The sequence below is a fragment of the Chenopodium album genome, chromosome 2 (genome assembly GCF_948465745.1).
Source record: "Chenopodium album chromosome 2, dcCheAlbu1.1, whole genome shotgun sequence".
NCBI classification, from domain to species: Eukaryota; Viridiplantae; Streptophyta; class Magnoliopsida; order Caryophyllales; family Amaranthaceae; genus Chenopodium; species Chenopodium album.
This window is the reverse complement of record NC_137835.1, coordinates 84,722,958-84,738,240: the sequence shown is the minus strand read 5'-3', so window position 1 is coordinate 84,738,240 and position 15,283 is coordinate 84,722,958. Positions and strand designations below refer to the sequence as shown.

At 33.3% G+C, this 15,283-nt stretch overlaps 2 protein-coding genes across 5 annotated transcripts; both read left to right on the top strand.

The window, feature by feature from the left end:
- Positions 1–2,190: 2,190 nt before the first annotated feature.
- LOC145604645 (U-box domain-containing protein 3-like) lies at positions 2,191–8,952 on the top strand. Of its 4 annotated transcripts, XM_081660562.1 has the most exons (6): positions 2,191–2,449; positions 2,564–2,619; positions 4,780–5,063; positions 6,329–6,463; positions 6,548–8,386; positions 8,732–8,952. In XM_081660562.1, exons 3-6 carry the CDS (start codon positions 4,785–4,787, stop codon positions 8,795–8,797), a joined length of 2,319 nt encoding a protein of 772 aa, XP_081516688.1. In that variant the 5' UTR covers positions 2,191–2,449; positions 2,564–2,619; positions 4,780–4,784; the 3' UTR covers positions 8,798–8,952. The 4 variants fall into 4 exon arrangements, with proteins under 4 accessions (XP_081516688.1, XP_081516702.1, XP_081516680.1 ...); XM_081660576.1 differs by having other exon boundaries at positions 2,191–2,619; positions 6,329–6,445; XM_081660554.1 differs by having other exon boundaries at positions 2,191–2,619.
- A 3,910-nt stretch (positions 8,953–12,862) lies between these two features.
- Positions 12,863–13,602, top strand: LOC145578132 (protein LIGHT-DEPENDENT SHORT HYPOCOTYLS 4-like). The gene has a single exon (XM_081635518.1). The coding sequence runs from the start codon at positions 12,863–12,865 to the stop codon at positions 13,535–13,537; it is 675 nt and encodes a 224-aa protein (XP_081491644.1). The 3' UTR covers positions 13,538–13,602.
- The last annotated feature ends 1,681 nt before the right edge of the window (positions 13,603–15,283 follow it).

Genomic DNA, 15,283 nt, shown 5'->3' with positions numbered 1-15,283 from the left:
TTAATTGAACTGAACTGAACCGAAATTAAGCTGAAGAGAACAGACCCATAGTCATCCACTCCATGCATTCCTAAATCAAATATAATACTCCATATTATATAAATAATTACCTACTTCAAGATAAATTTAATGCTCTAATTTAAAACAGGAGAAGGGTGAAATAATGAATTGTATATATATAGAGTTACATACAGTTGTGTAATAAGAAGTCAAAGCACAACTAACTCAACTAATCATGTTAGATTAAACTAATTGTAAGTGTTTGTTCATCAAATGTAGAGATAATTGTTTTAAAAATATATAGCACTACTTACATTTTCCAAGGGTTTGGTTTAGTAGTGGATTCCAATTATTGTACTTATAAAAAGCAATAATGATTTTTATTTTCATATACTATCATCAAACAAATTTCATCATTGTGGTGTGCAAATTTTCACTATTGCCATAAGTAGTCCATAACAAATGTTAAATATAATTCAATCTTTATTTTATCTTAAAAAAAAAAAAAAAAAATTAAAAAAATAGTTTTGGACCTACATACAGAAATGTATGTGGTACCTACATGCTTACCAAGCTCCAACCATGAACCCACTTTGATTATTATATGAAAATGGGATCTTAATATTTTTGAAGCCAAAAATCATTGCAAGCCTGTCATAGACTCATTAGGAATATAAAGGTACAACCTCATTTAACTTGGTGATATAATATTGTCTACTTATAAATTCGAAATCAATAACAAACAAACAAATATCGTCATATTTAATCTATGTTAGATTGTTAGATGGTGCAACCTCCGTTTAACAATAGTTTTGTCTTAACTTTTACTATCAACTTTTCAAATATCATCAAATGATAGATTGACTTTGGCAAAATTACTACTTATTTAAAAGACAATATAACTTTTCTCTTTTTAAGTTATGAGTTTCTAATCCAGTAAAAATACAGAATATATTCATTTTATCAATCTGATATTTATTATCTATACGTATATATTCTTGTTTAGGTACTCATATTAGTTGTAAATATAATGGAATACAACAAAAAATTTCAGGCACAAATTTTGCATTTTTTGGATTACTTTAACTCTTATGGAGTCATATCAAGAGTGGAATGTCATTCCTAAGGATGCATATATTTTGTCTTGTAGCATTTTATTAGCAAAAAAGATGAGAGAATAATTATTATTTATTTGTTTATTTGATTTAAAACAAAAATCCAGACAATAATTATGTGAAAGACAACTACTTCTAATTATCTGTAAATGAAAAATAAGCGGAATTGTTAAGCATTTGACCAAATAAAGGGAAGACAACCGGATAATATGGTGACAATTTTGTGGATAAGATAATAATAATATCACTTGGTGATAAAGCCTTATAATTGGCTAATTGCTAACCTAGTTAATCATATAGTTATGCTTCCTCTTATTTTATTTAAAATTTACTTAGAATTGGTGACCATTATTATGTTAGGAATGAATTCCAACTATCTAAAGTTGTTTGTATACATATAGGTATAATAGGCCAAATAATAAAATGTAGTTTAAAACATTATTGTGGACAAATAAATTAATCACCGGAATTAATATAAATTGTTAGAATGAAGTATAGTTCTACCTATTTTTAGTAGGTTATTAAATGCAGAATGACACTATGCTAGGTTGAATGCAATTTTTTTTTCTATTGTTGTCGGAATTTGATTTGGAAAAATGAATGACCCAATTATATTAATCTTGATGTCTAAATAATACTCTGTACACTATCACTCTAATTACCCAATAATCATGTATAAAAAAAAATAAAAATAAAAAAAAAACAGTAACAAACAATGAAGTGATGACATCTATTTTCCTATCTTAAGAGTACATATTATGGGATATTAAATAATTGTGGTCAAAATTAACACTTATACTCGTATAACTTTTTTTTTTTTAATGAAAATTACTTCGTATTATACCCATGGAATATGGTGCATTTCTTTCTCTTAAAATTGCCATCTAACTTAAAAGAGGGTTTGTTTTTTTTTTTTTTTTCTTTTTTTGATAAATTATATTTGTAATCATCAATATGTATAAATAAAACCTATAAACACTTAATTCAAAAATTATACATTAAAACAACCAAAAAACAATTATTTTTATTGATCAAAGTGTTGAATGCATGTAAATAGTACCTATATCAAATTAATGCGGAATTGCGGATGCATTTATTTTGAAACGGAAGGAGTAACAACGTAAAAATTGTGCAATATTAAAAAATAGATAAAGTATACAAAAATATTCACTCATGTGTCATGTCCAATACAATGTGGGCCAATCTGTATATTTGCCCTAAAACAGAAAAACAAAAGAAAAAAGGCCTTCTTCCAACTTCTCTAATAAAAAAACACAAAAATACACTCACCCCTCTAACAATTTTCTGATTACCATGAAAGCGTTGTAAACAAGGTACATATGAGAGGGTTTTCCAGAAATAGGAATTTTTTTAGGGAAAATTGCTAATTTTATTTTTTTAATATATAATTTCAGACTCAACAAATTTTTGTTATTTCATGCTAACAGAACTTACCATTTCTGGGTCTGTTAATGCCTTCACCCACTAGCTTCCCCTGCATCAGGTACAACCATTTCTTGCATTTGACCTTCCCCTCTTTTTCCTGTCCAATTTTTTTCTTCTGGGTTTTATATTTTGTTCAATTTTTTGTAAATAATTTCATGATTTTAGGATTGCATTATTGTAATTATTAATGGGTATTTTGCCATTGATGTAATATGGGTTGTTAAGAATGTTGTAACTTAAATTTGTTTAGATTAGAATTTGAATGGGTTTTGTGCTTTCCTTGTTCTTGGTGTTTTACAGCTGGGAATCTCAAAAAGATTGAAACTTGATGATGTTTGTGCTAAGAAAATAGGTGTTGCATGTGTTTGGTATCAATTTATTCATAATTATGTAGCTTTTTTTTGTGTTGTTCGAGAGGAATTTGGGATTATGAAGTCTTATTTGATGAGAAATGCTCTTGAATCATCTAATTTTGTTATCTCAAGTGAAGAAAGAACTCTTGTTCTGAACCTAGCTGATTTCCTAGATGGTTAAGGTTAGTAACAGGTGTTTTTGATGAATTGGACCGTTAGTTTCGGGCAATTGTAATCATTATCTATTTGGGAAAGGGCTTACCTTTCTGTTTGAGCGAATCGCGTTGCTTGTTTTGGCTATAAAGTAGAATGTAGATTTGATTTAAGTTGTACTACATTGTATAAATGTTTGATCCTGGATGGATGAGTTGTTGGTTACACTTTGATTGAGGCTTATGCTTTTCGAATTGATGTAGGTAAGATGTTACACATCAGTTTAGTAAAAATGCTGAATTATTAGAGATTTGACCACCAATTTGTCCTATTGCCTTTTTTTTTTTTTGAATCTTTTAATATGCACAGAATATGTGGTTTATCTAACTAGGGGTCAAATGACACTTCTCTTTTATTCTTAGGTTTAATACTCTTGTTGCTGATTGACCCTAAAGGAGGGAGGGGTGGGCAGTTGAATCTGAACCTTCATTATTCTATACACCTCCCACTGGATATTTGAAATTGATTTGTTATTTACATACTAGCGTGAGTTGGGAACAATGTTGACGGGAGTGGCTTCAAGGCTTGGAGCCAGCTGTTTTTGGGATTCGTATCACCTTTCTTCTGTTTGAAGTGTCTGAATGCCTTATATAACCACGTTTGGGATAAATATTCCAAGTGGCTTCTTGTATAGCTCAATGGAAAAGAATTATTGTTACTGAACTTTATGGATTCGTACAAGAATGCAGTGAACTTTATGGTCATAAAGGTGCAAAACATAATTTAGCTTTTTAATTGTAAGGTCATTTACATCTATTAAAGCGCATGTTCTAACCTTTTAGACCATTACCCCACACTAACTCAAGGGACATAAGCAGGGCTACAGGAAAAGTTGTCATAGACTAGTTTTACATGATTGCCTTGCAGACTAAAACTTTACTTTAATAAGAGATTTGGAGATAAATTTTCTGTTTCTTTCATTTTTCTCTTTTCCTGCTTTAATGTTTTTTTCATTCTTTTGTACCTATCGAGCTGAGATATGTGTGGTTAGTGAATGTCAAATTGATGAAGGAAAACTTGTAATTATTAGTTGAATGATGTTATGATCAAGTGCTCGAAGCTTATGAGCTAGGTCTGATTAAGCTTACTTTAGATGTACGATTTATTCTTGTGTATTGAGATGGCATGTATGTTGGGTTAGATTGCTGTCTCTAGGAGCTTTCTATGATCTATCTTTTGGGCACGGAAGTTCCATCTGAATGTCATTTCTGTTAGGGCCTCACAGTTCAGAAGCAATATGAAATTCTGTCTCCCTTCTTCCTGCTGAGCTGAAGAAACTGGATTCTCTGCTGAATCTAGTCTGTTTGTCATTGGTGTCAAAGTTTATGTTCTTAACTTTATTAGATTGAGCCTTTCCTTTGTATGTCCTTTTTTGGCTTGGAGCTCTATGCATTAAATAGAATGCTTTCCAAACTGACTTGTAGGGTAAGTGCCCTTCTATTTTTTAACAATAGAGAATTGAAGAGATCTATTGTGTTGAAAGATGTCTTTAGCTAATGATTAATTAGCATATCAATATGTCTAGTTACCTCTTCATCATAATCACGTTTGTAAGGTTGAGAATTAGATTTCTGTTCATAAAAAATATGGTCACTGGTACTTTTAAATGGCTTTTATGTATTCTAACTGTATCATTTCTTGTATTGATGCAGGTGAAATGGAGACGACATATATGAGATGTCTGAACAACAGTATATCTCGATTCATTCATTTGATGTCATGTCAGACATCAAAGGCTATGCCTACTCAAAACGATTTTGAGAGTTTGGCTATTATGCTGAAACATTTGAAACCTGTCCTTGATGAAATTAATGATGATGACAAGATAGCTTCAGAAGGAAATTTATGGAAGGAGTGTGAAGATTTGGATGCTTACATCAATTCTGCCAGAGAATTTATGGAACGATGGTCGCCGAAAATGAGTAAACTTTTAACTGTGAGTCTATCAATTCCTTCTGCTACCACCCCCACCCACCCCCCTCCCTCCAAAAAAAAAAAAAAAAAAAAAAAGACATGAAAATGAAGTTTTCATTGAAAATTAGAAAAACATGAAACCTTAACCATAAATCAATCATCTTGCTTAGAAATACCCCCCCCCCTTTTCCCCAACCGAGAATCATGAAGATGCAGTTTTCATTGAAAATTAGAAATAACAAGAATGTTAAACCATAGATCAATTATCTTGCTTAGAAATATGAAGTTTCGTGTTTTATGAACAATATTACTTGCTAGTAATTGTTAGTTTGCATTTGTTTTTCACTGGGTGTTACAAAGAAATCATTTTTTGGACTTTCAACATCCGTAGGAAGGAAAGTTATGTTATAGACTGAATTCTACTGATTTAATTAAGCACGATTAATATTAATTTAAGGCTAAAAGCTTGAACATTTGATTGATTAAAGGTTGGATTACATAAGGATAGCCATAACTTGAGGTTATGAATCTCTCAGTAGCTTTAGGCTACAAATCTCTCTAGTAGCTTGAGGCTACAAGTCTCTCAAGAGGTTCACTCAATTTCTGCCTCCCTTCTATGTTACACATACTAACTTACTTATACTAATGGTCAAGGTTGACCTTAAAGCTTACATGTGACTACTAAACGAAAATGGAAAAACCATAATAAAACATACTAAAAGCTGATTGCTTTCTTTCCTTCTCTTCTTCTTAATTAAATTTGTCTTTTACTTAATTACCCCCTAAAGTTGGTCTATTACAAGTTACTGGTATATAAAGGAAGAGTTCCCCTGAGTTTCTTCAAGTTTCGGGAGTTTCCAGAAAATGTGACCATCTATAGATTTTCAGTGCATTATAGTTAAGATATGCTAATGGTGCTGCTATCTTTGCAATAGGTACTGTAGTGGTGTTCCAAATGGTAATGATTTAGGGTGTAGTTATTTCCCTTGTTGGCTTCATTTCTCCAGAATATAGGCTTTTGTTACTTGTTTCTCATCACATGTCCTTTTTTGTGTACTTGAACTTTTTATTATAAACTGCATATTTCTGTTGTTTGTGGGCTACTGTATTTTGTAATCAGTTTGTCTTTACGTTATAAAGGGTGGCTCTCTGTCCTTTTATGCTGCTCTAGTGTTTTTTGTTTTTTTTTTTTTTTTTTCCAGGGTGTATATTTGATATGTGCTAGATGTAGACATTCTTCATCTTTTGGATATATCTTAATATCTCATAACCAATTTTAACTGTCAGGTTTCACAAAGTGAGCAATTGATGAAAAGAATCAGGAGTTCTTCCCTTGAGATATGTGGTATATTGTGTAGGTTATTACGGACATCATCGTCTTCATCTAGTTTCGCTGGTGTGCAAGTATGTACCGAGATAATGGTAGCTTGAGATATTCCCTTATCTTATTATTTAATTCTACTTTCAAGCTCTTGGCTAGTCTCTAACTTCTGTAGGACTTTTTAGCATTGTGTCCAGGAACTTCAAAGCTGGCAGCCTGAGCGGATCTCAGTACACATTGAACAAGCTCTAAAAAGTAAAAACGATAGCCTGATTTCTTGTAGTGAACACTTGGCAGAAATCGTGGAGTCTCTGAGCCTAGCATCAAATCAGGAATTACTTAAAGAGAGTATTGCTGTTGAAAAGGAAAGGGTGAAAGTTTATGCGAACAAGTGCACAGAAAAAGTGGATCAGACCAACCAAATTGTGGATCTCCTGGCTCTTATTCGTGACTATATGCTAACAAACGGATGCTCTGGAACAATAAATGGAGTTCCTATCCCTTCATACTTCCGCTGCCCGTTGTCATTAGATTTTATGTTAGATCCAGTCATTGTAGCTTCTGGACAAACATTTGAGAGGTCGTCCATCCAAAGATGGCTTGATCATGGGCTAAATACTTGCCCTAAAACCCGCCAATATCTTTCACACACGAATATCATACCAAATTACACTGTCAAGGCACTGGTAGCAAATTGGTTTCAGGAAAATAATCTGAAGCCTCCAAATAGCTCTGACAGCACTGATGCCGATGACAGCTCCAGTGCTCAAGATGTAATCCGTACTGATAGTTTCCGTTGCTCAGTTCATAGCAGTGACTCTATGTCTAGGTCCTCCTTAGAGATTGGAGATGCAGTTGGAAGGCTAAATATCGATGATCCTTCTGTATCTGATGAGGTGAGCTCCAGCATGTGCCAAGGTTTGGAAGCGAAGAAGTCCAACAACCGTTCCCCTGAACACTCATATGCTCATAGTAGGACCCACTCTGCAACAAGTGCTTTTTCCAGCTGTGACTATATGCCTTCATCAACAACTGAAATATCAAGGATATCTGACAGACATGAAAATGTAGGCGAAATCACGTCAGAGCGTTCTACATGTAATTCTTTATCAGGGAGAGGATCTCAAAGTGCAAAAACAAGTTCTGAGAATGGGAGCAATAACTATTCCAGAGTTAACTCACTTTCATTCTCTGACTCAGGACATGATGAAACAACTACACCATCCCATGTTGATGAATTGGTAGAGAAACTAAAAAGTCCATCCCATGCGCTGCAAACTGCAGCTGCAGCCGAGCTGCGACTTCTTGCTAAGCACAACATGGATAATCGCATCATTGCTGGGAAGTGTGGGGTCATTGGCCCTTTAATCTCACTTTTACACTCTGATGTAAAGATAACCCAAGAGCATGCTGTGACTGCCCTTCTAAACCTTTCACTTAATGAAGAAATCAAAGCAAGGATCGCAGAAGCAGGAGTAATTGAACCATTGATACATGTTCTTAAGACAGGAACTGATACAGCTAAAGAAAACTCAGCTGCAGCTCTTTTCAGTCTCTCTCTTCTTGAAGATTATAAGTCAAAGATTGGGCGCTCAGGGGCAAGCAAAGTGCTGGTCGATCTTCTTGCTAGGGGGACCGTCAGAGGGAAAAAGGATGCTGCAACTGCCTTGTTTAATCTATCCATCTGTCATGAAAATAAAGCTCGAATAGTTCAAGCTGGAGCAGTGAAGCATCTTATTGAGCTTTTAGACCCTCCCACAGGAATGGTTGACAAATCTGTAGCCCTTCTCGCAAATCTATCCACAATCTCTGAAGGGCGTATGGCAATTGCTAAAGAAGGTGGTATACCGTTGATTGTCGAGATTGTCGAGTCAGGGTCACAAAGAGGAAAGGAAAATGCTGCTTCCGTGCTGTTGCAATTGTGTCTTAATAGTCCCAAGTTTTGCAACTTGGTACTCCAAGAAGGTGCTGTTCCTCCACTTGTTGCTCTATCTCAGTCGGGAACCCCTAGAGCTAAGGAGAAAGTAAGTGATATTCTTCTCTTTTGTAACTTCTCATACTTTTGCTGCTGCTGTCTTTCTTTTTTTTTTGGGGTGCTGGGGAAAATGCACGTGGGTAGTAGATTTTGAATTTAAATGTTGCAGATTAATCAAAATTCGCAAAATTGCTGTATCGATATTCTAAGTGCCAAGTATCCTAACTAAAGTATTGTGTTTCCTGTGTCACTTGAATGAAAGAAAGAGCTCAGCATTGATGTTTTTAAATTGTCGCTTTTTGAAACTTATAAGTGCTTACAAGGAATTATAGTTCTCATTGAGTTACATGGATCGTTGAAAGTATAATGCAAGGTTTTGTTTATGGATTTGCAGGCTCAGCAGCTTCTAAGTCATTTTCGTACTCAACGTGAAGGGGCTGCAGGCAAGAAGAAAAAGTGAGACAACATATGCTACTGCTATATTCTTTGTTTTGTATTTTCAGAGCTAGGCCATTTGCGTTATAAAATCTATGTCCGTCATGTAGATCAGGTATTCTTTTAATCGTAAATCTTTTCAATCAAGTATGCCATCATTAATTTTTTGTTTGTCTAGTACATATTAGTTCCTAGTCAGGTAGGGGTTTGTCAGTAATTATTTCACCAAAGTTTCATTAGCCGTCGTGATGAGCTTGATCTTGATTAAGGATTACTGTGTATATATGTGTAATATAGAATCTTGATGTTCACTACGCATTGTTCTGTTTGCTTTACATATATTATGTAAAGATTACAAGCTTAAGCATTCAACGGCTTTTTAGGCATGCTTGTGGAGAGCAGATTTCTTGTTTAGGTTACGATCTATGCATTATACAGGGTGGCACCCAATTACTGAGCAAATCTTGCATACCTCCATATCAAATTCGTTTTCGTTCACTTATTACACATCCAGTGATTTTTAGTTTGAGATGTGGATCCATAAACTCAGTCATATGCCTATCTATCACCGTGACACCGGAAAATTCATAGCACAATGGAAGGGTCTGCACGGTGCAGTGGGCTGGACTCAAGTTTGATCATTGTACTGTCATTTATTACTAAGGTATGGGGTTATATCTAGTTTTTTGGGTCAGACTGCTCGGCACTTTAACAGGCTTCTCACAGCAAAACAGAATGAGAATACTGTTGGACATTAAAGAGACTGAGGAATGTGTTTTTTCAGATTTAACAGCATTTCAATTTTATTACAAATATACAAATCATATTTCTAGGGAGTAAATATCTGCAACACGATTAGCCTCTCTTGACGATAAAAGTAATATCTCTTCTCCACAACTCATGGTTACTTGATGCTATTAGCCTTCGTAACTAATCGTTCTTCTCTTCCGTCTCCCAACAACTTTGCGTGCTTTACGCGCACTATGTGAGCCTTGTGAGGCGCGTGTTATTGGTGCATATATGTCGCGTGCTTGCATCTGTGGTGCATGCGCTATACACTGCTGCGATGAGTATTGATATAACTACTCAACAAAGGCTCATGTATTCACCACAGACCATCAAACGGTGGTGCAATGATGGGTCTACAGTCGGCTAGACTTTACTTTGGTCCATTGGGTGGTCATTCACAGCCGGCGGACCAGCCCAGTACATATATTTTTTGGGCCTTAGCTAGGCTTCTCTCTCTTCTTTTTTTTTTTTTTTATTTTTTTGGAACAATGAGCTAGGCTTTACTTAGCAAATGAAGATTCTGATTTCCACAAAACAATGAAGAAAATAAATTTAGTGTTAAAATCTAAAAAAAAAATAAAAAAAATTCAAAAGTAAGTGCATGAATCTGGTAAACTCTTGTCCTTGTCAAATGCAACTAGGTTTAATTATGGAAAATGAAATGTTGGTATTTCATGCTATGGTCCAACTATATGAAGTCAAGGTTTTGTTTTCCCCCTTTATTTCAATGGACCCTCCTTTTATCAATGTTTGGGGGATTAGGCATGTGATCATGTCATTGAACTGAAATCCATTGAATAAAATCGATTGTTACTGATTGATTTTATTAACTTAAATCGATTTTATTAAATTAAATCGATTGTAACTACTAATTTGTTGATAAAAAAATAATACTAAGGGTCTGTTTTTATTGACTGAAATGAATTGAGCTGAGCTGAACTGAACTGATTAGAGTTGAAATGAACTGAACTGATATTAATATTTTATGACAGAAGGAAATTAGGAGATAAACTGAACTGAACTTATTAGAGCTGAATTGAACTGAACTGAAAATAATCTGATGAGAACAGGACTTTATAGCCAACTTTTCACTAAGAACCATTTTTTTTTCCTATTCACTAGTTCTCAAATACTACTAATTTTACTATCCAAACTGAATTTTTCTACATGTTAAAGAGAACAACGCCTTATTTATTACGGCGTGATTTTTAGGATTAAAAAATCCAACCATAAAACTTGCAATGACTTTCGTTTTTTGACCCATAAATTAAATAATTAATCACCGCAAATTATACAAGTACTGTATTATTCTTTGAGCTTTATAAAACCTCTTACTACCCTAACACCTATACAAGATTACTTAATAAGTATAAAACTTATTTAGCTACAAAATTTTATGTATCACAAGTTTAAATTAACCATTAAAATTCAATTTAATATTTCAGAAAATCTTTAACTTTAATTTGAATGGTGTTGAATTGAGTTCCAACAGTAGAGACATAGTGGTAACAGTGACGGTGGGCCGGTGGACTAAATGCAGTGAATACTTCATATATACATAACAAAATTCTTAAATATAAAACTTCTTGGTTTCTAAATTATGCTTATTTAATTTAAAATTCTCTTCGTACTAAGCAAAATTTTAGCATTTTTTGTAATGAACATATATATGATATTTATAATTAAATGGTCATATTTTTCAGGTGCTATTACCTATGCTTTTCCTCTATATTTAGGAAGTATGAGGTTTTCCATTCTTAGAAAGTTGTCTTAAGTGTATAATGGGTTAAATTAGATTGTTAATAGAAAATAGAAATGACAAAAGCTTCTTAGTTTTCGATATTTTTAGCATTCATAAGTACATTTCCAATGCAATCACAAGAAACTCTAGATTATTAAAAATCAAGTGTTATGGAGATTTTTTTTTGTTTTTGATTAAACAAATGGAAGCGAGGTGGTGAGCAATGAGCTTAAGACACACGCATACACACAAAATGATAGGTTATGTTGGAAAATTGTGAGAACAATACACAATTTATAAAATAATTTTTCTTATAATATGCCTTGAATCTGTTTTCTTATATTTTCAAAATTTCATAACAATATGCACATTAGTAATTAAAAAAAAGTAGCGCTAAATCTAGCATTTTCAGTAAATCTAATATTCATACTAAATTGGGTTTATGTGAAAATTGTCTCAAATGTTTCCCAATTTATTGATGTGTTATTGAGACTCTGATTAAGTGTTTAAGTAAGTAAACTCATTTATGAAATTAATTAATAGCTATAGAAGATGGGCTATATATTTAAAATCAAAATCATACTTAATATATTGAATTCTAATTCAAATGAGCAACACTAAATGTTGGAAACTTGGAATTTCAGTCAATCTAGTATTATGTGTACATTACAAACAAAAAACCATTTAATATTGGAATTTCAGCCAATCTTAATTGGGGTTAAATTTATGAGAAAATCGTTTTCTAAGGCTATTGTATCTACTCTTTGACAGGTATAGTAGTCTCTAAGCTAGGTAAAATTTCTAGCTAATACATAAAAGCCTTTTTAAATCACATAACCTATGGTGCAAAAGCTTCCTAACTAGAACAACATTAATTAAGAAAAAGAAGCATCATACTACCTCCGGTCCAAATTACTTGCAACTTTGGAATATTTTATATCTCACAAATAATACCCCAAAGTTGCGAGTTATTTGAACCGGAGGTAGTATGTATATTCACCTATGGAATATAATAGGTTCTTTAGAGAAAACCGTCTCAACATCAACCAGTCATATTTCACCCAAACAAGACGTTACGTGTAAATTTTTTACAAAAAGTAAATGCATATCGAGGTAACATTTCTACTTAGATTTCCCCTCCTCCTTCCCCATGAGAATAAGAGTAAATTGGTAAAACCATCAACTTGAACTTGTCCCAAACTTAGAGAAGAAACCCTTGAACCCCTCCTCCAATGTAAAACCTCTTTGAAATTAAACCCACAAACACAAAGAGACAAACCTTTCACTATACCAATTTTCACTTACTCTAACAAGTAACACCAATTCTCTTAACTTGTACTTCTTGCATTTCTTCTTGAAATCAACCACACATATACACATACATGATACATCCCATTATATCCTTCAATTCCTCCCTCAATTATTTATACACCCCACACTCCCCTTCTCAATCTCTCATCCCTAAATTATTATTCCATCCTTAACAAAATAATAACACATCCCTTTTTCTCCTTTAAAAAAAAAAAAAAAAAAAACACCAACAACCCTAAAAAGAACAACATGGATCATTCAATCTCTCATCACACATCAAACAATAATAACAACTCAACATCATTCTTCCTTTCATCATCTTCTTCACCTACTAATACTAACACTACTTCTACTAATCCTACTATCACCATTTGTTCATCTTCCTCGATCTCTACATCACTAACTATTCCTACAACTCCACCACCACCAAGTAGTAGCCGATACGAGAACCAAAAACGGAGAGACTGGACCACCTTCGGACAATACCTAAAGAACCACCGGCCCCCTCTCGCGCTCAACCGGTGTAGCGGGGCCCACGTATTGGAGTTTCTACGCTACCTTGATCAGTTCGGAAAAACTAAGGTGCATAATCACATGTGTCCGTTTTACGGTCACCCTAATCCACCTGCCCCCTGCCCGTGCCCGCTCCGTCAAGCGTGGGGATCGCTTGACGCTTTGATCGGACGGCTCAGAGCTGCCTACGAAGAAAACGGGGGTAAGCCCGAAATGAACCCGTTTGGGGCCCGTGCTGTACGGCTCTACTTGAGGGAAGTTAGGGATTCTCAATCTAAGGCGAGAGGTATTAGTTATGAAAAAAAGAAACGTAAGCGCGTCACACAGAAGAATAATAACGAATCAATATCGATGATGGTTGCGCCGCCACTGGCTCAGCTTCCATTGCCACCACCAGCTGGTGCTGGTTGATATTATGTAAGGATGTTATGTTTTTTTTATTATTAACTATGAAGTATTTTGTGTATGTATTTATAGTTGATGGTGTTGTAGTAATAGTAGTAGTAGTAGTAGTAGAAGTATGTTATGTTATGTTATGAATTATGATGATGTTGAATTGGTTGGTTGGTTAGGTTTTCTAGGGTTACTACTAGTAGTATCATCTTATGGTCAATGTTATTGCCTTCTTAGGGAAAACTTATCGAATTTAATTTGTGTTACTCTTATCTACATATCTCAGGACAAATTAAATTAGTGTATGGTGATCTATTAATTGAATATAATTAATTAAGTGGCTTTAAATATAAATGAATTAATTTAGTCGAGTTGAGTGATTATAAGTAATTAATAAAGTCAATGCAATTTGTAGGCTGGTCAGCTGGTGCGAGTTCAATAAGTAGTTTTATAATGTTATTTCTAATTAATAATGATTTATTTTGAGATAGTTTCGTATGGAAAAATTTGTGATATGGTTTTGTATTTGTGGTGTAGATGACTAGATTCATGGTATATATCTAATTGAAATTAACAAGGGGAAAATGTGCACGAGCTTTGAAATTCCCGAGTTAAAGTTGTGGTTGATTATGTATTTAGTAGTTAATCTAATATATGTTACAAGTAAGATTAGAAGAATCTTATTAGTACGTATGTACTAGTACTAAATGGAATACAAAATTGAGCATGTTTTTTTTTATTCATTAGTTAAATGCAACTGTTGTTTAACTGCATTTAGTACTGCTTAATATGTTAAAGATATACAGAAATTGTTATGAGTTTGACTACTGTTGTATACTGCTTAAAGTAGAAGCTAATAAGCTTTGATATCTTTGACCAAAAAATGAAGATAAAAAACAGTTTAGACTGAGAAACAAGAGAATGACAAAACAAAAAGAATATGTTATTCCTAAATTTCCCAGAAAATAGTGATTTCCATTACTTTAATTAGGGGTAGAGATTCATCAGTGTTTGATTTAAATGCTTGTTATTATTATAGAGTTCCTAGTTGAATTTAGGACATACATATTTTTATATAAATTCTAGTATATATATATGGTGATGAAGATCAAATGAATTTAAATAAGTGCAATATAAGGGCTTGTTCTCTTCAGCTTAATTTTAGCTTAGCTTAATTTCAGTTCAGTTCAATTCAGCTCAGCTTAGCTTACTTCAGATTAGTTTCAGTTCCTAATTTCCTTCTCTCATGAACAGTACAGTCAGCTCAGTTCAGTTCAGCTCATTAAATCACAATAGACCCTAAGTTCACATAAATCTAGATTAATACAACAAACCCTAAAACTTAAATGCTATAAATATTACTGACCATGCATTATAGATTTATAGTATTATGCTCATTACACTATAGTCTATAATTAACTAGCATCTTTTTATTTTATTAATAAAATCTCTCCTTAATTAGTTCATTCATTTTGATACTGTGTAGAATTAATTTCTTGAGAATTTGTCCATAAAAGGTTTGTTAGGCAAGAATCATTGAAAACACCCAATCTGATGATCTTTTATTTAATTTAATCAGGGAATGCTACCCTATTATTTAGAGAATCTGTTAAATTTAATTTGCTTTGCTCGAGCTTAATTAGTGCTATATTGATATTTGTTGAAGGTCTTCTTTAATTGAAAAGGCAATAAGTTACCTAATATTTAGCATTAAACTAATTAATTAGCATGTTATCATGCTTGTTTGATAACTTTTCAATTAGC